The 24,233-nt window shown below is 40.6% G+C and overlaps 2 protein-coding genes across 6 annotated transcripts in view; one reads left to right on the top strand and one right to left on the bottom strand.

Annotated features, from left to right (window-relative positions):
• The window catches only part of rsf1a (remodeling and spacing factor 1a), a 102,739-nt gene extending 89,398 nt beyond the window's left edge, over positions 1-13,341 (bottom strand). The window contains exon 1 of one of the 2 annotated variants that reach the window (XM_020518572.2): positions 13,137-13,341. In XM_020518572.2, coding sequence (XP_020374161.2) covers positions 13,137-13,341 — 205 coding nt within the window. The remainder of the gene's footprint in view (positions 1-13,136) is intronic. The other variant, XM_048597769.1, reaches the window with a different exon arrangement.
• Positions 13,333-24,233, top strand: part of aamdc (adipogenesis associated, Mth938 domain containing) — a 52,119-nt gene continuing 41,218 nt past the window's right edge. For 2 of the 4 annotated variants that reach the window (XR_007262248.1, XR_007262249.1), the window contains exon 1: positions 13,353-13,537. The gene's annotated coding sequence lies outside the window, so the exon portion shown is untranslated. Of the gene's footprint in view, positions 13,538-24,233 lie in introns of all 4 variants that reach the window. The other 2 variants (XM_048597770.1, XR_007262250.1) reach the window with 2 other exon arrangements.

Genomic DNA, 24,233 nt, shown 5'->3' with positions numbered 1-24,233 from the left:
ATCTCAGATTCTCCAGCATCTGCAATTCCTACTATCTCTGAGAAAAGTTTTGATCTTACTACCAATTTGGAACAATGATCTCAGGCCCCAAATGATCTCAGGCAAACAAAAACAGAAATTGCTGGAGAAACTCAGCAGGTGTGGTAACATCTGTGGCAAGAAAACAAAGTTAATGTTTCAAGTTTGGTAAACTCTGTTTTATTTCATTTATTTCAGCCAGGTTGGTGAGTGTTCCTAACACTGGACAAACTGCATTGGAATTAGAGAAGTCATCAAATGAGTTCCTATTGCTGATTCCACATCAGTTCCCCATTTTACAAAGAATTATAAAGCATTGAAACAGGCAATAGGCCCAACAGATCTATGTTAACATGCAAACTCCAAAAATCCTCCTCCCACACCAACATATCCTCTTACTCTTTCCCCTTAAATGCAATGCTATTCGCCAGAGCCACTCCGTGTGGTAGTAAATCCTTCATCTGCCTCACTCAATTAATTTTAAAAAAAACAATTGACATCAGTCAAGGACAGGGGCAGATTCGGCTCTGATATTAATCATTGTGAACCACGTGTTTTATGGCACAGGTGCTGGCCATTTGGCCCATTGTGTCCATATGCATAGAAGACAACTCAAATCAGCAGCCTTTCAGAAAGATGGGAAAACATTTCCTACTTTTTTTTGCCTCTTAGGTGCCGGTCATTTTTCTTTAAAGAAATAAAATTATGACCGTTATCCCTGGCCAGAATGGAGAGGATAGTTTAATTCCCCAATCAAACTTATAAAATTGGTGCAAGTAACTGGGATTGATTTTATGCACATCACTTCTATTATGTAACTGTCTACCACGCGCTGCATTTTGGAAAAATTGTCTAGCTTCTCCCAGCTACTGCAGTGTCTCACCCAAGTTCTGCTGGGTGCACTTCATACAGACTTTTAAAATGTAGACGGTCGACTATTTTGCAGTTTTGCATTTTTTAAGTAGATGTTGTTTCTGCAAGTCTTGCCATGCCCTTAACTCATAATCAATGCCACTGTGTCAGTCAGATACTGGTAAAATCAGCATAAGCAAATGTAACAAACCACACATTTGCCAGAACTCCAAGCACTCCTTAGAAATACATACATTACTTTTTTTAGGGGAGGCATGGACAAGTAAGAAATGCTTACCGATATGAAAGCAAAACTGCTGGAAGTCTGAAATAAAGGTGCTTTAACTATGCAATTTCTACAGTTCATATTAAACACAATATTTTCAATACCATGAATATCCTGAATAAGAAATATAAAAGCTAACTTCAATTAATTATCAAAACTTCATTAGGATATTTTCAAGTGACTACAAGTCAAACTAACGATGTAACGTACTCGTGGATAGGGTTCTTTTGTCTATAAAACCTACATTCCCTAAGCAAATAATTAGTATAAATTCCAAGCAATCTTTTTCAGCCCAATAAATATACAGACTAAATTAAACAGCTACCTCCTGTGTGAGATCTGCTGTATCTACAAATCAACTGTACAAAGAGGATTTGGGATTGTTCTAAGTTTTTTGAAATTCATTCATGGAATGTGGGCAGCATTTAGTAGTGGTTGTTTGTTAGGCCAGCATTGATTACCCATCCCTACAAGAGTCAACCACATTGCTGTGGTCTGGAGTCATATGCTAGACAGAGAAGGTAAGGACAACGGTTTCCTTCTCTCAAAGATATTAGTGAAGTAGATAGGTTTTCCGACAATCAGAATTTCATCGAACTCTTAATTCCATATTTGTTACGGAATTTCAATTCCACCATTTGCCATTGTGGCATTTATTCCTAGAACATTACCTGGCTCCCTAGATTAACAGTCCTGTAACAATACCGCTTGGCCATTGCTCCCCTTGAGAATCAACGAGAATTGAGAAAGATTTCAATCACTACTCAATACAACAAGCAACAGTTAGAAATATTCATGTCCAAGAATATAAACTATTGGACAGTAATTTTTTTAAATTCGTTTAAAGGATGAGGGTGTCGCCGGTCAGGCTAGCATTTATTGCCCATCTCAATTGTCTCAATTTCTCAGCCCAAGAGTCTGTGTACCGTGCTAACCATGCTCAAACTAGTCCAATCCTGTGCATTTGAGCTGGAGATTTCAGTCATGCAGGTGTGGACCTTGGATTATCCTATTCGATCTATACATTTACCTTTTACTAACGAAGTGATTTGTCTTTTTGAGGTTGTACACATGGACTTTTTAAAAACAAATTTTGTGAATGCCTTAGAAATAGCTTCTTTTTAATTACTGTATTACTTTTTGCATCTGCCAAACCAGACACTTGATGAGAAATTAAGTTAATTTTATTCCTTTGGTGATGCTGTTGAGGGAGAAATTTTGGCCAACTCAATGAAATAATTTCCCAGCTTTTCTTTTAGTGAAACAGATTATTTCATATGTACATGAACAGAGTTTTGCTTTAATATCTCGCCCAAAAATGCAATCCCTCCAACCATACAACATATTTTATGCTAAGATGCCTGCCTAGATCATGCGGCCAAGTCTGAATTTATGTTCTTCTCACTTGGAACCACAAAGTCTTTTAAGATAGACTTCCTGACCTCACTACTGTGAAAATGGAGTCCATTCAAGGTGCTGTTCTACATAGACTAACGGCTTCAAGTATACAACGATCACATGTAGACTTACAAAGTTGTGTCCAACTTATTCAACTATGGGACATTTCATAAGTGTTATGGATTCTATTGCAGGGGAACTGAATTCATTTCATAGGAAGTGAGAACCTAGTTAAATTATTGCTTCCTTCTTCCTCCTGCCTCCAACACCACCCACCACCCCCCTCGTCAGTAGATCCTGGAACAAACTATTCTGGCCAATTCCACGCCTAGCAACTTAGCACTGCCATTCAATCATTGGCCAGTGTTATTTGATCTGAAAACTTAAACACTACACAAAGCATATTTACCTACTGATCTATTGGTAAAGATTTCACCTAATAAAACAGCTGATATTCTTGCGTAAAATCTTCATACTGTATAGTAGCAATAAACATTCATTCTGACAGAATAATGAGGAATTCCCTATGAGTCATGACCCTTTGTTGTGCTAGTAAACTAATCTGGTCCAAAGAACAGAATTCAGAGGAAAATCAACTTCCAATATCAAACTACAATGACAGTGCTAAAATTGCTCATTGACCTGTACAATTTATGAAGCAGCAACAGTCTAGAATCTACACCTAGCAAAACAAATATCTTCATGAACAGACACAAATAAAGCTACCATGTCCAGTTGAGCTAACATATCACTATCATAGCATAGCTTATTCTTTCACCTATTGGCCTCAACAGATTCCTGCCTCAAGTGCCTTTGTGCTTTTGCATGAAACCTGCTTAGCTGGGAGTTGTTGATCAAGGTGGGGTTCAGAGATGTTCCCGCTCATTTTTATCTTTGCTATTCTTGGCAAGACATGCTAATGAGAAACAAGGGTTTTCAAAGCATCCATACACAATTGATCAGAACTTGTTATATCAAACTGTCACTTCTACAATTTCACTCCAATCCATACAGAGTGGAAAAGAATGACATCCATTTAAGTTACTCACTGTAGCATAACTGCAACCTAGGGTCCATTTTTAACAAAATTGTAAGAGTTCAGCCTTCTGATAATGTTTGAGTACAGCCCTGTACTCTAATGCCTGCCTCAATTATACAATTCATCTTAAAATAAGGAGTGATGCCATGCTTCTTTTTAACTAGGGAAACGAGGGTGCTCCAACTGAGCCAAGCTGACAGTTTGAAAAATTGCAACTGTTATTACATGAAATAGCTACCAAGGTAGAGATCATAACATCAGTACAAAGGGAAGCAGACAAAAGATACATGAAAGAACCAGAGGAACTAGAATGGATAATTCTAGTGAAGACACAACACCTAATGGCCTCTCTATGTGCTGCAAAGTCTCTGGTTCTATAGCATGGGCATTTGGTGACAAGAAAATGGTGCTAACTAGATTGTAGGCTCCATTTTACAATGGTAACTGGTACATTATATAACAGAGGTAACCCTGATGACAATTTTTACTCATACAATATTTTAGAAATTACAGGAATAAATGCCTTACAAAACACAGTCCTAAGCAGTTTACTGTATAGGTCAATTGGCCTTTTATATCTTGCGATAGCAATCCAAAAAAGTGATTGTCTGATCATTCTTGAAGCCCTGCATCATACATGAAATATACAGTACAAACAAGGTAATAGCCCCATTGGACAGTACTGGAGTGCACACTCCACTGCCTGCACTTTCATCACACACCCCATCAGTGGTGAGGTCAAGACAACATAAGCCAGGCAGGAAAAAAGGACGAACAATTCCCAGAGATAGTAGGAACTGCCAATGCTGGAGTATGAGATAACACGGTGTAGAGCTGGATGAACACAGCAGGCCAAGCAGCATCATAGGAGCAGGAAGGCTGACGTTTTGGGCCTCGACCCTTTTTCAGAAATGGGGGAGGGGCAAGGGGGTTCTGAAATAAACAGGGAGAGAGGGGGAGGCGGATAGAAGATGGATAGAGAAGATAGGTGGAGAGGCAGTGGGAGGGAGATCCACTGAGGTTTTTCCAGAGGGAGGAGGGTAACTTCTTCAGGGTAGGCATCCTTAGAAGAGGCTTCGCAGTGGGGTTAAAATTGTTTCAGAGATAGTAGGAACTGCAGATGCTGGAGACTCTGTTGACCAAGAGAGTGTGAACTATCATCTTATGGGATGGACAGCTGCCACCTTAACCATCAGCTTCACCCTCTATTTTCCTCTTCCTCTTATGTAAATTCCACTTAAATGCATCCATACTATTCACCTCAACCTATTCCTACGGCAAATGTCTTGGAGGGGAACTGCAGGTGGTGGTGCTCCCATAGATCTACTGCCCTTATTCTTCCAGACGGTAGTGTCAGTGGGATTGGAAGGTGCGATCGAAGGAACCTTGGTGAATTTTTGCGATGCACCTTGTGCAAGACCATAAAGCATAGGAGCCGAAGTAGGCAATTTAACTGGAGTCTGCTCTGCCATCCAAATGAGATCACAGCTGAACTGATAAAGCTCAACTACACTTTCCTGCCTTATTTCCATACACTTGATTTCCTTACTGATTCGAAATCTATCTCAGCCTTGAAAGTACTTAACGGTCTGGCCTCAAATGTCCTCCCTTTCTCTGCTGTGAAAGGATTCCAAAGATTTACTACAATTCTAAGGTTTTGGAGTAGATCTGTAGCTCAGGTTGTGGGTGTTGAGGTTGGTTGGCTCGCCGAGCTGGTTTGTCGTTTAAACCCGGAAGTGAGGCAATCCATCTCAACGGACGCCACAGTTTAAAAACCAGGCGGGAAAACACACCGACGTTTCATTGGAGGCTGCACTGAGGATGTTACCAAGCATGGTAACGAAACATCTGCAAAACAACAAACCAGCTTGGCGAGCCAACCAACCTCAACATTTACTACAATTACATTGTTCACTTGTGTCTTGTAGATGGTGGACAGGAGTCAAGAGGCAGGTTCCTTCCTGCAGGATTTCTAGCTTCAGACCTACAATGGTCACTGTCTGGAGATTGTGCACCACAAATATGTAACTTGCTACTGATCAGCTTGAACCTGGATATTGCCCAGGTCTCACTGCATTTGGACATGGACTGCTTTAGTATCTGAGGAATCATCAATGATGTTGAACATCATGACATTATCAGCAAACATTCCCACTTTTAATCTTATGATGGAGGTAAGGTCATTGATGAAGCAGCTGAAGATGATTGGGCACAGAACCCTTCCCTGAGGAGATCTTGCACAGGGGCCCTTGAGGATGTTCATTGTCTTTGGTTCATAAACTTTCCCAAAAGCGTAAAGAATGTTTGTGGTTGCACATTCAAAACGTTATACAATTGTGACAGCTCCTCTTAGGTAACCTTCAACTTTCAAAAGAAAAAAAGACACTGCGTATTCATCCATTCCTGGTGGATTTTTTTTCATTTACGCGTGCTCTTTGGCTCAAAATCTGCTGCTGCTTCATCCTGCAGTTTTCTTGGCAGTATGTCAGTGGTTTAATCTCACAGTTCTGATGTCTCCATGTTAGTCTCCAGTATCTCCATGTCCTTCATTCAATATGGTAACCAGTACTGCATTCCTTTGCTTTAAATGGTTATCCTATAGAAGGAGGGAATGGCAGCACTTTAACAACTCCACGTGACAAAGTGTTACATTTCAACAACTTCTATCTCACAGCCAGTGAGAATACAGGGTTTCTACCTCGATGCCTGGTGTGGTTCAGGAATCCCTCTGGCATGGCAGCCCCTGCTTCACTTGTTGCAGATGTGGAAATTGGGATGAGAAGATGCAGGATTCACTGCCCAAGTTCTCTCTGGGGGCTCCCTTCCAATCAGATGAGCTTTCTATTGTTCCTCACCCTCTTCGAAAACTTATCCTACTAGTCAGAATCCGGTTTCTATTCTACTTACTAAGCCTAATCAAACCTCCATCATCAATTGGAGGTTTTTTGCTTTATGTTGCAATTAATTTCTTGAATCGTCTTTTGGGATTCACATAGAGGTAAAATGCATTGTTAAGAGTGCGGAGCTCCAAGTAGAGAAATGTTATTTGCGGTCTAGACTTGCATGTGGGAAATAAGAAATTGGGAAAGTTGATAAAAATGTAGAACATAATTTCTGACGTCTGTCTCATTAGCAAATCAACAACTCATTTTTCATACGCAAGCAATCCATCACAGCTTTGAATCTAGCACCTTGATTATACAATACATTTCCTTACAGATCCTAAATAGGCAGAACTTCCATGATGGAAATATAATATATGCACACTACAATGTAAACAAAACAATTTCTAATTACAGCAAAGTCACTCAAAGTCTTCAGTGCTCGGACACTGAACTTAAAGATGCACACTGTGGTTAGTTGTTTAATTGTTGCAACAGATGAAAGACCACATAAAACTTGTCTAGGTGAAATTTGACCTGAAGGAATTTCTCACATCTTCAAACAACAGCCTTCATATAAACAAGGATTCAGGAGTGGCATAGCTCAGTTGTTTTCCAACAGAATGACATTAATCACTGCCTCGAGGAGAGAAAAGGGGGAGGGGAGCTTTGTGTTTTTCCCTGAAACTTAAAACACTCACTTCAAACTGTGGAACATGTGCATGTTTTCCAAATTCCCAATCACTTTGTACTGTACACGATGAGGCAATTCGTCAGATCTATAGTCCAATGTTTGACTTGACTCAAAATAACAAAGCATTTTAATGGACCTGTGAAACGGTGACCATTTGCTGTCAACTCAGGAAGGGTAACGAAAAGATAAAGATCTCTAAACATTGGTGCAATCCTTGAACAACAAAAGCCTTGTGCCTCTTTATTTCGAGGGTGTCAAGGAATAAATAAAATCAACGTTTGCCTGTAACAGAGCTAGTGAGTGAAGAACCCCAACAAGGTAGCTGTAATCCTCTATAATCAACTCCTGCTCATCTGAGCCAGAGGTGTAGGAATTCTTCCAGTAAGTGAAACTTGTTATGTTTAAGTAGAGCTTCGCCAAGAACTAAATCAGCATGTATGAGAACGACCTGTACACAATCAACCCAATCATAAAAAGCAAAGCATTCACCTCGCAATCATGCTTCATTACATTGCACCACATCTCCTGTTTCATGTACACATTGTCCTAACATTTAACATTGGATTAATTAGGCGGTAACTGTGATAGAAAATTTACTCTGAATTAACTGGGATATGCTACTGATTTTAAAGTGGAAGAGGTTACTGGGGAGAGGAGCAGTGAATGTGTGTGCAACCTTATGAATCCTCACTAAAAGAAATACGTTGTGTTACATGCAACATTTAAAGTAGTAATATTTATGACCCTCAAAAATAGGCAATCTCTTCCTTTATAAAATACTTTTAAACTTATTTTTAACCATTCACTTCATCAATCCTGGATCCAGCATTAACCCAATGTTGCTAAAGAAAGCCCTGAAACCATTGCTGTAAAAAGCAGATCATACCAATTTAATGGCATAATAAAACATAGCACTGTGGATATTGAAGGAACAGCAATATGTTTGAATTCAGGATGGCGAGTGGCTTGAAGATAAACTGGTGGGGCATTCCTGGGCATCTGCTACCCTGGTCTTTCTAGACAGTAGTTGGCACAGGTTTAGAAGGGGAGGCGATGGCCTAGTGGTATTATCTCTGGACTGTTAATCCAGAGACCCAAATAATGTTTTGGGGACCTAGGTTTGAATCCTGCCATGGCAGATGGTGGAATTTGAATTCAATAAAATATCTGGAATTAAGAATCTAATGATGACCATGAATCCATGTCGACTGTCGGAAAAACCCATCTGGTTCACTAACGTCCTTAGGGAGGGAAACTGCCATCCTTACTTGGTCTGGCCTACATGTGACTCCAGACCCACAGCAATGTGCTTGACTCTTAACTGCCCTCCGGGCAATTAGGGATGGGCAATAAATGCTGCCTAGCCAGCGACGTCCTCATCCCGTGAATGAATAAAGAAAGAAGGTGCTGTTTAACAAGCTTCAGCAAATTTCTGCAGTGCACCTTAAAGGTGGCACACAACTGCTGCTACTTTGTCAGTGGTGAGGGAGTGAATGTTTGTGAACATGGTGATGTGAGCAGCACAAGAGTGTAAATTTATTCCTACACAGTACACATATGACAGAGCTCAACATCAGTTTTTGAAAATGCTCCATTGGTAAGCTTGTGATGCAGATCTGAACTGATTCCTGGTCAGTCCTGGTAAACTGTACTATGTTGCAGTAACAGTGCAGGCTATTACAAATGCAAGTTCTGCTTACTGCTTACCATTCAGAGACCACTGCTAGGAGAAAGAGCTACACTGTAGCGTCATGTGAGTAGATGATTAAACTGTGACATCTGCCCTTCCCCATTCCTTTGAGCCTTCCACCAACATGGTACAGGAGTTGAAGATTACATGAGAGGTGGGGGAAGGGAACAGGAGGTGCAAAGGAAGCTTGCCATCATGACTGTTGCACAAACAGGAGTAGTCAATTAAGCCTCTTGGGCCTGCAGTACCATTGTATTAAAGCATAGTGATCAGTATTTCAATATATCTGGAGCAAAGTGAGAAAGCATGCATTCAGAAACACACTAACCGAAACAATAGATATGTTAAAAGTAGAACTGATCTACTCAGATGACTATATATAACTGTTATGTTTGGAAAGGGTGTTAGGAAAATAAATCACCTCCTGTGGAACAACTCAGATGAGTTTGAAGGTAGCAGCAGAATAGTTTCAGCATTTCTTCATTCACGTAAAAGCTGTGTGCTACAGGATCTGCAAAGTGACTTGATCACACTTTTTCTGCATAATTCAATGAGTCTCATTGAAAAATATCTTTGATGCAACTACAGAATTGAGACTACAATAAAGGTTTTAGAATTTAAGAAACAATGGGGCAGGGATGACGGTTGACAGATAAACAGTTCTATAATAAGCAGACTGCACAAACACATGAGAAAAATGCTATGATTCTATGCATCAAACTTTTCTTCCTGCCTTGTTAAAGGTCCTGGGGATGTTTCATTATGTTGTTGTGTATTTCTGGCATTTTGATAATGATAGAGACTCTTGTTTTTAATTCCTTTCCACTATCATGTCATTACATCCCTCATTACTCAGCTTCCCAAGTCGGTATCTATATCCTGCTTCAAACTCATCTAAATTTTGAATCTACGCCTGGAATCAATTCATTTTATTTTAATACAAGACCAGAAGAAACAGGAACAGGAGTAAACCATTTGGCCCCTCGACCCTGCTCCACCACTCAACAGGATTGCAGTCAATCCAACATTCCTTACTTCCATTTTCCCTACAACCCTACATACTACCCATCTCAGCCTTAAACATACACAAGGACTGATCCACATCTCTCAGTCACAAGGCTCTAAAGACAACTCTCAGAGAGAAGAAATTCTTCCTCATCTCAGTCTTTCATTTTTCCCTTAATTCTGAGACTGCACTTTCTACTCCTTCAGCACAATATCCTCTCAGTATTCACCCTATCAAGACCCAAAAGAATGCTACATGTTTCAACGATGTGGAGGACTGTAACCTGGTGTTGTGTGATTTCTGAACACATTTCAATGACATCAGCTCTCATTCTTCCAAATTCGAACAAGCAGAGTCCCAACTCGTGTAATCTTTGCTCATAAGACAAGCCCTCCATGCTAGGGATCATCCTAATGAATGTTCTCTGAACTGGATATAGTCCTGGAAGTAGAGGAAATTTTCCTGCAATTGTGTTTTTTTTTTAAATAAAGGCAGGTTTGCATAATATGTAGCACTTTTACAACCACAGGACCTTTTAAAGTGTGTTGCAATCAATGAAGTACTTTTGTAACATATTCATTGTTGTAATGCATGAAACTGATTTAACCTGTATTCCACAATTACATATTTTGCTAGAGGAACATTGCACCGTTATTTATCCTATCAACTCCCTTCATTAATTAAAATACCTCAAATTAAACCAACACTCAAGTTCCTCTCAAATCATAACCACACAGGATGAGGCCATTCAGCCCATGCCAATCTTCAGTTCAGCAATCCAGGCAGCCCTGTACTCCCACTCTACCCACTAACCCTGCAAACCTCAGTTGACACTTTCAAAAGGAAATTGGATTATTATTTGGCAAAGGAAAATGTGCACGGCAAAAAGGGAGGAGAGTGGTTCTAGATGAACTGTTCTTTTCGAGAACTAATGCAGAAATGACAATAGGGAGTGACAACCAAATTTTCCCAGGCTTTCCTCAGTTTGTTTCTTCAGGCCTAGAATGAGCATGAATAAGTTGTCACTTGACTTTCTTTGTGCACAACATGCATTTCTTGCAGTATTCCAAGTGAAAAAGGTCAAGAAACATTGATGGTCTGAAATAAAAACTGAAAATGCTGGAAATATACATCAAATTAGTTTGTATCTTAAAAAAGCACCAGAAAGGAAAGGTTATGGATGCTAACTTGTTAACTATTTCCTGTGTTTTCTGTTTTTATTGTTAAGTGAGGGTTGACCATTGGTTTAGACAATTGCAATGGCATTCCCCTACTTCCATATTCTAAACCTCTTTGATGAGCTCCTTTGGCCCATCATATTTTGGATTGTTTTGTTTGGATTTGTAAGATGGCTTTTGATAACATGAAACTAGATGCCTAAACCTCCCTGTTCAGCTGCGTCTTGTACCATAATGTTTTCCAACTTGCAATATATTTCATTCTACTAGTCTCATATCTGGTATGTGTTTTGTGAAATAAAGTGCCACATAAAAGTTTCTGGAACATCATCGTCAATCAGGGATTTAGCTCACATTGGAAAATCTATTCATCGGGGTACGGCCTCATTGCAAAGCCCAGTCCTGTCCCCATGCATACTTTCCAGAAAACAGGTACTGGACTTCAAACAAGAATAAGAACACTGCCAGTTTTCTTCCCCTTCCTAGACTCATGCAGCAGCCAAGATCATGCCAAATCATTACAGGCCAGGTGAATTTGGGACCTAGATCCACCAACGTGACTCACAAAGAGCCAGAACATACAGCTCAACAAGAAATATTCACTGAGCAATCATCATTATCAGCACAAGCATCTGCCACTCCAAGCACATGGTCCAATATACTCAGCTAAAGATTCATGTGAAACTGCCAGCATAAACCACAGCACACTCATTGTCATTCCCAAAAATCAGATAAAATGGCACAAACAGATTGCAACTATCACAAAGAACAAAACTCTGTAGATGCCAGAAATCTGAAACAACTGAAAATGGCAGCATCAACAGGGAAGGGAAGAAAGTTAACTATTCAATTTGATAATCATTCATCAGTGTAGCATTTTTAAATGGACTGAAAATTAGTCAATCACTAAATTTCAAGTGTCTTTTAATACTTTGAATCCTGTTTATAAGGGAAAATTCTACAAGTACCCAGCAAATCAGTCAGCATCTGTACTCAGATAACCTAAGTTATGTTTCTAGTAAAGTCCTCATCACAATAAATTTATTTTCTTTACAAGTATTAGTTGCCTTGAATTGATGAAAGGTGTCCAACCAGAAACATTAACTCCATTTCTTTCTCCAAACATGTTGCCTGACCTGCGGAGCACATCTAAAAACAAAAACAGAAATTGCTGGAAAACTCAGCAAGTCTGGCAGCAACTATGGAGAGAAATCAGAGTTAACATTTCAGGTCAAGTTACCCTTCCTCAGTACATCTTGTATGTTTTGTTTTTGTTAATTGAGCAAAACTCTGGATATTTCAAAGCTTAAACCACAGCATCTATTTTATTATAAGAAACAATTATTTAAACGCATAGTAGAATTAAGTCATTTACCTTCAATACTACACATATTTCATGCCACCTTTGACACCAACCTCAAACTCTCATTTGATTTAGCTGAGTTTCGATGAGAGAAAGAGGGAAAGATGAAAAAGTTAGACAAACAAAACCTCGTCAAAATTCCAAATGGGATGTTCGTGTTTCATATTTGAAACAAAATTGTTATAATTTATACAGAAGCAACAAAAATACCAATGGGGAGCCCTTTTCCTTAATAAACGAGAAAACGACAAAAGAAACAAGGATTAGTAGAACAGAATAATTTAGAAAACAGAAATGGATAGGGAAAACGGATTAGAAAGGGAAAAGGGATTAAAAACGAAAAGACGACTGAGAAAAAAAAAGAAAGGCTTCAAAATAGGAAGCGGAAAAAGTAAAGGCGAGAAATATTTTAATTCTTTTCTTACTTTTAACAGGAAGTCTCAAGTGATACAGGCGCATGCGTGATATTAAAAGGCGCTTGATATTTTGGCACTTGATTGTTGATTTTTGTGTCATTTGAAAAATCGTTCGAGATTATTTGATTTGTTGGCTATGTACTCGTCAAAAGAGGACGGAGGATTGGGCTAGTTTTGATTCTAAACCCATGCGTGTTACCACACATAATAGACATGGGGGATGCTAAAGGATCTCGTCTCAGCTTTATTAACAGCATTTCATCTCAACCATCAGCTTATTCGGTATTCTCCCATGTAATTTATTTCGGCCTTACCGGATTTCTTGTTTTCCAGCGCTTCTTCCAGCTCGGGGAAGGTGAATTCGGGCAGTTCCAGCGAGGCGCCATAGCGCTCTAGGAAAGAACAGACAACGGCGAAATTGGGTTTAGAGGCGACCGCCGCCATCTTAGTGTCGGAGGACTTAGTGCGGTCCTCCGCTATCCCGACGAGCAACGCTACCTTCCTCTCCGCACCCCTCATTCCCACACGCCCGACCTGGCGAGAAGTAAACACAGATTGGGGGCGTTTGGAGGAACAAGCTGGTCAGGAAGAGTCTTCCAGTATCCCATCCTGCACCACGCCGAAAGGCAGGCGCGAGCAAAAGATTCGACGGGAGGGAGCAAGAGCGGCCGTTGCCTCAGCAACCGTTGGTTAGCAACTGGCCCAGGGAACTGAGGTAATGCTGAAAGTTAGTCGAGAAGAAAAAGTTCATTAAATGCTTATTCTCTTTGTTTCTTGGAGTGGGGGGAACGAAACCTAAAAAAGAAATCTTGAGCTGCATTAAGATAAATAGTAGGAAAAGAGGATTGTAGTTGATAAATTTGTTTGAGTTGTAGGCCAAAGGTTGAATTTTTGCTTTATTTTTCATTTATGGGATGTGGGAGTCACTGGATAGGTATCAGTTGCCCATCCCTAATTGCCCCGAGAGTAGTTAAGAGTCAACCACATTGCTAAGGCTCTGGAGTCACATGTAGGCCAGACCAGATAAGGATGGCAAATTTCCTTCTTAAAGGACATTAATGAATCAGATGGATTTTTCTCTGCAATGGTTTCATGATCATGATTAGACTCTTAATTTTTTAAAGGTATGCAGAACACCACATAAACAGACTCTTTGGTCCAACTCGTCTATGCCAACCAGGTATCCCAAACTTAACTATAAACTTGCCAACCATAACACTACAAACATTGGCAAGTTATGTTACAGCTGTACAAAACTTTAGTTGGGCCACGTTTGGAATATTGCATGCAATTCTGAAAGCCACACTACCAGAAGAACGTGGATGTTTTGTCGAGGGTGCAGAGAAGTTTTACCAAGATGTTGTCTGGTCTGGAGGGTTTTAGTTATGAGGAGAGGTTGAAGAAACTTGAATTGTTTTCAAGGGAAAGACAGAGGCTGAGGGGCAACCTGATAGAGGTCTGCAAAATTATGAGAGGAATAGATAGGGTGGATAGTCAGAGACAGTTTCCCAGGGTGGAAAGGTCGGCTACAAGAGGGCACAGGTTCAAGGTGAGAAGGGGAAAGTTTAGGGCAGAAATGTGGGGAAAAATTTTTCAGTGTGGTGGGTGCCTGAAACACACTGCCAATGGACATGGTGGAAGCAGGCACCTTAGCAGTGTTGAAGGCATATCTTGATAGGCACATGAATGGGAGGCAAACAGAGGGATAAAAAACCACATATGGCCAATAAGTAGTAAGTCTAACTAAGGCATAGGAATCAGCACAGGCTTGGTGGGTCAAAGGGCCTGTTCCTGTGCTGTATTGTATTGTATTGTATAACTGATCCTGTTTGACTGCATTTGGTCCATACCGCTATAAACCTTTGCTATTCATGTACTTGTCTAAATGTCTTTTAAATATTGTAATTGTACCCCACCTCTACCACTTCCTGTGGCAACTCAGTCCATACACAAACCACTCTCTGCGTGAAAACAGTTGACCCTCAGGTTGCTTTTAAGTCTTTCCCCTCTCATCTTAAGCCTATGTCCTCTAATTTTGGACTCCTCTGCCCAGGAAAAGACTTTGGCTATTGACATTGTCCATGACCTTCATGATTTTATAAACCTCTATTAGGTCACCCCTCTCAGCCTCCAATGATTAAATAGTCTAGCAATCATATGACTAGGCCATTACCTTCACAATTTAATTAAACCACTTGTGTTCTGAGGAAGGGTCACCGGCTCCGAAACATTAACTCTGTTTTCTCCTTCACAGATGCTGCCAGACTTGCTGAGCTTTTCCAGCAACTTTGTTTTTGTTCTCAATTAAAACACTGACTAGTTTGACTTACTCATGTGACAAAAGAGTTGTTTTAATTTTTTTTAATATACCTGGGCTACATCTATTTGAAAAAGAAAGGCTTGCATTATAGAATTGCCAAATTTTTATGGTGAAGAAGGAGGCTATTTGGCCCATTATGTCTGTACCAGTTCTGTTCCCTAGTGCCAGTCTCCTGCTTTTTCTGCATATCGTAGTGCACCATTTGTATCCAAATAATAATACAATGCCCTTTGAAACATGGAAACATAGAAAATAGGAACAGGAGTGTAATAAATCAAATAACTCTGGATGCTGGAGATCTGAAATGCCCAAAAACAGGAATTGCTGGAGAAGCCCAGCAGGCCTGGCAGCATTTATGGAGAGAAAACAGAGTTAACTTTTCAAGTTTCAGTGACTTCTTTAGAATGGTTCAGAACAGCTGCTTTTGTGATGAACTGGAGTAGGTCATTTGACCCTTCAAGTCCAATTTGCTATTCAGTGAGACCATGGTCAATCTGTGGCCCAACTCCATAAACCTGTCTTTAGCCCATATCCCCTCACACCTTTGTTTAACAAAAAAAACTCTCTCAGACTTATCTATATAGTACCTTTTCGTGACCCGAGGACGTATGTGCAAGAACTTTTAAAATGCACTCAATGTTGTAATGTAGGAAACGCAGCAGCCAATTTGTGCACAGCCAGCTGTCACAAATGAGATATAATGACCAGATTATCTATCACAGTAACGTTGGTTGAGGGATAAGTATTGACCAGACACCAATTTGACAGACTGCTGTGGATGCTTTAAAAATGCAACTGAGGCACAGTAAGTGGGTCCTTAGTTTAAGATGTCATCAAAAGGACAACATTTCTGACTGTCAGTCCCTCTGCACTCAGTTGAAATGCAGCCTTGAGTTCGTTTTGCGTTCTTCAGTCCTGGAGTCGGATATGATCTATCACCAAAGATGGGAGTGCTGGTTGATTTTGGAATATTATGAGGCTTTTTGACCCAAGAGCCAACGGTTGAACGTGTCCTACACCAGTCCTTTCTGTGTGTTATTTGTGGGTGAGAAGATGCTGCCACAATCATCTTTCCTTTGGCTGGATCTAAGGTCTAATGCATTTACAGTTGTTGAAGATCAATATGAAGTGTTAACAAGAAGATACTCTTGTCTTAACACGTTGTAGTATATTGCATGTTAGCAATTAGGTACAAGTTACATTAGTTTGGTAGACATTGTTACAAAGACTATAAGACATAGGAGAAGTAGGCCATTCAGTCAATTGAGTCTGTTCTGCCATTCAATTAGCTCATGACCAATCTGATAATCCTTAACTCCATTTTCTGGTCTTTCCCCCATGATACTTGATTCCCTTTCTGATTAAAGATCTGTCTATCTTGTCCTTGAGTACATTCAATCACCTGGCCTCAACAGCTCTCTGTGGTAAGGAATTCCACCAACTCTCAACTCTCTGAGAGAAGAAATTCCTCCTCATCTCAGTCTTAAGAGTGCAGCCCATTATTCTGAAATTATGCCCTTTGGTCCTAGACTCATCACAATAAGGTTTTCTGTCATTCTTCTATATTTCAACAAGTATAGGCCCAACCTACTCAACCTCTTCTCGTAAGAAGGACCCTCTATAGTTGATATGAGCGTATTGAACCCTCTCTAGACTGCCTCCAATACCATTATATCTTTGCTTAAATGCGGGGCCTAAAATCATTTACAGTATTTCAGCTGACTAGTGCCTTGTACAGTTTTAGCAAAACCTCCTTACTTTTATATTCCATTTCTTTTGAAATAAAGGCCAACATTCTAGTGGCCTTCCCTATTACCTGTTGAACTTGGATGCTAGCTTTTTGTGATTCATGGATGAGGTCTCCCAAATCCCTCTGCTCTGTTGCTTTCTGCTCTTTTTCTCCATTTAAATAATATTCTTCCAGCCAAAATGCATAACCATATAATGCATGACATTTTGTCCCAAGTGCCAGGTTTTTGCCCAGTCACTTAACCTGCCTATATTCCTCCGCAGACTCTCTATCATTCTCTCCACTTGCCTTTCTGCCTATTTTAGTGTCATCAGCACATTTGATTAACATTCATTCACTTCCCTCATCCAAGTCATTAATCTGAATTGTAAATAAGCGTTAAGAAGACTTAGGGCTCTTGTGGTTCAGTGGTGGTATTCCTATCTTCAAACCAGGAAGACTGGGTTTAAATCCTGATTATTCCAGAAATGTATTCTAGCATAACTGAACAGGTCGATTAAAAATGTCTAAGACAGCCGGTGGATATAGGTTTTGTAGTTTAATGGGATCCTAAGATATTCTGTTTATCCTAACCAAAGTCGGTAGAACAGAATTATGTGGCATGGAGACTTAATATAGTCACCAACATTAATCCTTTCAGAGCCATTTCATCATACAACACCCTGGCTAACCGAACTGTAATTACCACTTGAACAATATGTAGAGCTGCCATAGATCAGGTTCCAACTGTGTACATAATCAAATACGGTTTCTCATACAGAACCTGGTGTTAAGTTGACTCTTGGTGGTCCAATGCTGATTAACACTGTAACGTAACCTAAGGAATCTGTCGGTGCACTTGGGATATTATGCCTTCTGCCTTTTCATTTTATTCAAAGCTAGGCTGAGAAAACATCTGAGAGGAGATTGCATAGCTGTTAGCAAGTTATTAAGTTGCTTTATTTCATGGACGACCAGTAAACATCCAAAACAACTATCATGCTCACTTTTAGTCAAATCATTGTACTTATTACTTCCTGAGATGTAGGTATCACAAGCAGAATTAATGTTTCAGTTTGATTACTTTTTTTTTCAGAACTGGGTAAATGTTAGCAATGTAACAAGCTTAAGTACAGGGATAAAAAGAGGGAGGGTAAGCACAAGTAGATTTAATACAGGGTGACTATGAACAAAAGAAATAAAAGCAGGAGAAGATTATTTGGCCCCTCTGTTTTTCACCCATTCAATTAGATCATGTCTTATCTAGGTCCATCCTCTTGGAGTGCATTCCACAACCTTTCACTCCCTTGTAGATTGAGAAACATTTGTTTATCAATTATGAGAAGAGACTAACAGCTTCTTGTTACAACTGAGACCGGAGGAGTGCGGACTCGCTCGAGTCCCACTAATCCAAGAGTTGCAATGTAATATGAAGAGGTAAAATTAATAAACATACACAGTCAGTAATATAGAACTATACATGCTTACCCCTGTAAATATCCCCAAAAAGCAAACACAAACACATTCTTTGGGAAAAATGAAAAAAATTCTCTGCAGAGATTGGCTTTCCAAAAATAAATGCTTTGACTGATGGATTATTCTTGAAGTCAAAAGGATAAACTATAAGATATTTTGGAGTCTTTCTCTGTGTTCTGTGTAGCCAAGTCACTAATCATGCATAATCATCTTTGAAGTCTTGCAGCATGCTCAGGAAGTAAAATCTTGATGTTCTTTCAATCACTCAAAAGAACAAATAGGTTTCACCCTGAACTGATGTGGAAGATTTTCTTTTTTGGAAATGGAAAGGATCAGCTGGGCAGCTTGTGCATAGCAATTTTTCCTCCAGCTTATCTTGCACTCAGCAGACGTCTCTCTAATACAGATGTTTCTTCCCAGGCTTACCTTCAATTGATGGGTGATACGGTGGCTCAGTGGTTAGCGCTGCTGCCTCACAGCAGCAGGGACCCGAGTTCAATTCCAGCCTTGTGAGTTTGCACGTTCTCCCTGTGTCTCCATGGGTTTCCTCCACGTGCTCCGGTCTTCTCCCATAATCCAAAGATGTGCATGTTAGGCAGATTGGCTATGCTAATTTGCCCCATAGTGTTGAGGGATGTGCCGGCTAAGTGGATTAGCCATGGAAATGTGGGGTTACAGGGATCGGGTAGGAGACTGCGTCGGGGTGGGATGCTTTTCAGAGGTCAGTATAGACTCAATGGGCCAAGTGGCCTCTTTTTGCATTGTATTGATTCTATGATTCTGTGAACCAAATAAAACAAGGACATTGATCTGAGGATACAGCAACAGTATTCTGGATGTTGGAGTATGGAGGGATGATTAGGAGATGATTGTCGACAGCATTTGACCAAGGGTGGCATTCAGGAACCTGAGCAAAAGTAGAGTTAATCAGGAGCAAAATTGTCTTTTGGTTAGAGTTAAAAACTCAAAGGAAGATGACTTTGGTTGTTGGAGGTAATTTTCTACAGGAGTTCCTCAGGGTAGTGTCATGGGCCCAAACAGCTTCAGCTTCTTCCGCCATAAGGTCAGAATTGGGGTATGTTGCTGATTGCACAATATTCAGCACCATTCATGATACCTTCTTATCAAATAAATAGAGAGCAAAAGATCACATCCAGATGTGAAGAAGGCATAGAGGACAGATGAACCCTTGTTCAACCTGAGATAATAGCTGAACAGTGGGTTGAAAATGGGCAAAGTAGCATGCTTTGCACTGGAAAAGATCAGACATCCTAGTGTTTAAAGCAAAATGCAGATTGATGTTGGGGGAAGGCAGCAGTAATCCTGAGGAGGAGAAGTTTTTCTAAGAGCCAAAACTGAATAATTACCAAAGCACAAGAAAAATATTGCAGTCCATCATAAGGCTAATTTAGACCTAGGTGAAAAATAGACACTTCTGAGGTTGTTGACTTGCTTGCCGAGCTGACTTGTTTTTGTTCAGATGTTTCATCACCATACTAGATAACATCATCAGTGAGGCCTTCGATGAAACAATGTTGTTCTACTCCGCTTGGAATTTATACTGTCCGGTCTGTTATGGTGAGTTGTGTCATTTCCGGTTTTGTTCTGAATGGGTTTGTATATGGGAACCAATTCTATATGTTTGTTGATTGCATTGTGGGTGGAGAACCATGCCTCTATGTCATAGACATGCACGGGAATTCCTAGCATAGTGACAAAAGGTCTGAACAAAAACAAGCCAGCTCAGCGAGCAAGTCAACTACCTCACCCGCAACCCAAGCTACAAACCTTTGCTTAAACCTTAAAAGACACATCTACTTAAGTTGGCTTTATTGTGTCTGGTTTGCATTTTAATCCAGAAGAATTTCCAGATGGCTTACTTTAAAGTGTTTGGAAACAACCTTATTTTTAACACAGTTTCTGTTATTTGTGTAAATAAATTTACCTGTTTCTTCCTATGGCTGATTTTCTCATTTCTTGCCTGAGGTTCTGCCCCAGTAGGAAATTAACAGCCCTAGGCAGCTTGTTGCACTTCAAGGTCTCGTAGACATGGCTAAATATTCATAATCAGAGAAAGCATGTACCATTATGCTGTGCATTGCAGAATGGGGACTGTCATTGTCTAGCAAGCACTAATTCTGTTCCCTTCAACAGGCAGATTTCTGCAATGGCTGCTAAATGGCCAGGCAAAAAGCAACTGTCGCAACATGAGAACACCCCAAAGTTTTTAACAGACAATGAAGTACTCCAGAAGTGTAGTGTAGCAAATGCGGCAGCCAATTTGTGCATACTAAGCTCCAAAAAAAAGTGCAAATGACTAAATTGTCTGCTTTAGTTCCAGGCCGTCCCTGATTAATGAACTTCTGAACTTCTGAACGCTCATACCTATGAATACAATCCCACATTGGGCTGTATTAATATTAATTTTAAAGATCCAACATGTGAACGTGTCCTCCTATTTAAGAACAGCTATTTTATATTGTATTGTAATGTGTTCCAACTTGTTAGGGTGCACGGTGGCTCAGTGGTTAGCACTGCTACCTCACAGCACTAGGGACCTGGGTTCAATTCCTGCCTCGGACAACTGTCTGTGTGGAGTTTTCATGTTCTCCCCGTGCCTGCATCCAGAGATATGCAGGCTAGGTGGATTAGCCATGGGAAAGGCAGGGTTATAGAGTAGGGACATGGGTCTGGGTGGGCTGCTGTTTGGACAGTCAGTGTGGACTCGATGGGCCAAATTGCCTGCTTCTACAGTGTAGGGATTCTATGACTGTATACAAATTGACTTGCAAATGAACTTGAGTGTAATCCGGGGACTGCCTGTATGTTGCTTTATGACTCTGGTTATAGGGAAGAATTCCTCTGTTCTTCTTTGAAATATTCCATCTAAGAGACATTCCACTGCAGTACTCCTTCAATAGTGAAATATTTATCCTCAAATCTTGAACCCATAACCATCTGACTCATGGGAGGAGCGGTGCCCACTAAGTCACATGCGATATGGGTGGGAGTTTGGATCTACTTAACTGTTCCCTTGGATTATAGTAAGGCCAGTTGTAGTGTTCCTTCCATCACCACCCTGGTTCAGAGCTGCTCTCTTAGAATACTGCATTAGGATCCACTCTAAATAAACTGACTTGGGCTAGTTTAATATTTTAATGTTTTGCCAGTAGCAACTTCTGATCTCCTCACCTCCTTCTGTCTTTTACCTCATGGAGGTGCTGTGGGCCAGCATCCCAGACAAAGATCAATTCAATAATGTTCAGAACTCTGCTTCAAGGATGCTTGCTCAAGAATGATGCAAAGTGGCCAGACATCCATTTTCGCACCTGGGTAACACTAGTGAGTGATGGAGGAAATGACAATGTCTCCTGTTGGCTATAATGAGTCACTGTCATGAACAGTGTCTGCATTCCAGATTCTTGCTATCCTCTGTGTGAAGAAAACTTTTCCTCACATATCTAAGCCTTTATACATGAGGTCACAAGCAAAGATTCCATCAAACTAAACAAGCTAAATTCATAAATTTAGTAACTTATGCATCAACGTCAAAGTAATAATCCTAAAAAGTAACCACGTGTTGTCAATGTTCAATGGGTTCATTTATACCTCAAGGAATAATGTACCTCCAGGAATCTGGAACTCAGACACTGTTCATGACAGTGACGCATTCTGGCCTGCAAAAGTGATAGAGGCAGATATCTTCAACATTTAAGAAATACTTCGATGTAAGGTGTAGCATACAAGACTGTGGGTGAAATGCTGGAAAATGGGATTAGAATAGTTCGAAGCTTGTTTTTAATTGGCACAGACTTGATGGGCCAGAGGGCCTTTTTCTGTGCTGTAACAATTCTATAACTCTATTGCAACTGGGTAACAGGTTACAAGACTGAAAACAACAGCCCAAATGTCAACTATTCACCACTTCATATACAGAACTTATGACAGGTTCTGCCTCTCACGCATTGGTCTTTTCAGCCAACGCCAAATGTGCACCATGTGAAGCTGTCCCCATTTGATTCGCTGATGTTGTTTATCGAATGCAGATGGAAGGATGCCATGTTCCTGACGAGAGGTCCCGACCCAAAATGTCAACTTTCCTGCTCTGATGCTGTCTGGCCTGCTGTGTTCCTGCAGCTCCATACTGTATTGTCTCTGACTCCAGCATCTGCAGTTCTTGCTATCTCTGCCAGCTATGTTTGTTTCTTTTTTTTCTCTTTTGAAATACAAGAATTAAAAAGAATACTTTGAATCAATGGTACAGGTACTAGCATAAACCTAGCCCAGCTAGTTCTCTCCAACCTCCTCCACATAGCTAACCTTGAAGCAATGTTAACGATTGATACCAGACTGAATGTTTGGCTGTTCTTCATGCCATAAGGAAGACACAGATAAATGTGGGTCTTCTCTGATTACTGAGTGCAAAATCATATTCTGTGCAGTGGTGGGGGTGAGAGAAAAACGGGGATTAAGTTTAAAGAGTGAGACTATTGGGTCTGATTTGTAATGTTAAGTGGGTCTTAGTATGTTTATTGGTCTGATAGTACAATACAGTAATGTTGTGACCTTCTGCCCTTTCAAATAGTGTATGGATTAGTGTGTAACTTTCACAATGCAGTTCTGAACTAGGTCAGTGTTAGTTTTTTCAGTGTATTATTGTTGAGTTCAGCAGTACTTTACCAAGGATGATTGAAAAACTGACCCAGTTAAATAATAGTTGGGACTTGTATTTAGATTGCACCTTTAGCATGGTCGAGATCAGTCAAAGCATTTCCCAGGCAATGAAGTACTCTTGAAGTGTGATCACTATTGTAATGTAGAAAATAAAGTAGCCAGTTTTCAGACAGTAAGCTTCCATAACAGCCTTGAGAACTATTTTTTAAACTGATGTTGATGGATTAAATACTCACTAACACAACATGGAAGAAGCCCCTGTTTTCTTGACTAATCCCACACAACAGAGAAGGAAAACAACACATCTGAAAAGCAGCATTTTGGACAGTAACACTTCCTCACTGCCAGTGTGGATTTTGTGATTAGGTCTCTGCATTTGGACTTGAGCATGCAAACCTCTGATTTGAGACAAAAGTAATACCCGTTGAGCTACAGCTAATATTGCGATCCACCCTTAATGCACTGACTGTGTATGATCTCTATATTTAAGGATGGATTTAATTGCATTGGAAGCAGCACAGCATAGGTGGTAGGAACTGCAGATGCTGGAGAATCTGAGATAACAAGGTGTAGAGCTGGATGAACACAGCAGGCCAAGCAGCATCAGAGGAGCAGGAAAGCTGACATTTCGGGCCTAGACCCTTCTTCAGAAATGGGGGAGGGGAAGGGGGTTCTGAAATAAATAGAGGGGGAGGCGGATAGAAGATGGATAGAGGAGAAGATAGGTGGAGAGGAGACAGACAGGTCAAAGAGGCGGGGATGGAGCCAGTAAAGGTGAGTGTAGGTGGGGAGTTAGGGAGGAGATAGGTCAGTCCAGGGAGGACGGACAGGTCAAGGGGGTGGGATGAGGTTAGTAGGTAGGAGCGGCTTGAGGTGGGAGGAGGGGATAGGTGGGAGGAAGGACAGGTTAGGGAGGCGGGGACGAGCTGGACTGGTTTTGGGATGCGGTAGTGGAAGGGGAGATTTTGAAGCTTGTGAAGTCCACATCGATACCATTGGACTGCAGGGTGCCCAAGCGGAATATGAGTTGCTGTTCCTGCAACCTTCGGGTGGCATCGTTGTGGTGCTGCAGGAGGACCAGGATGGACATGTCATCAGAGGAACGGGAGGGGGAGTTGAAATGGTTCGCGACTGGGAGGTGCAGTTGTTTAGTGCTAACCGAGCGTAGGTGGTCTGCAAAGCGGTCCCCAAGCCCAAGCTTCAAAATCCCCC

Source organism: Rhincodon typus, chromosome 6, assembly GCF_021869965.1.
Source record: "Rhincodon typus isolate 14 chromosome 6, sRhiTyp1.1, whole genome shotgun sequence".
Taxonomy (NCBI): domain Eukaryota; kingdom Metazoa; phylum Chordata; class Chondrichthyes; order Orectolobiformes; family Rhincodontidae; genus Rhincodon; species Rhincodon typus.
This window is presented reverse-complemented; position numbering and strand designations above follow the sequence as displayed.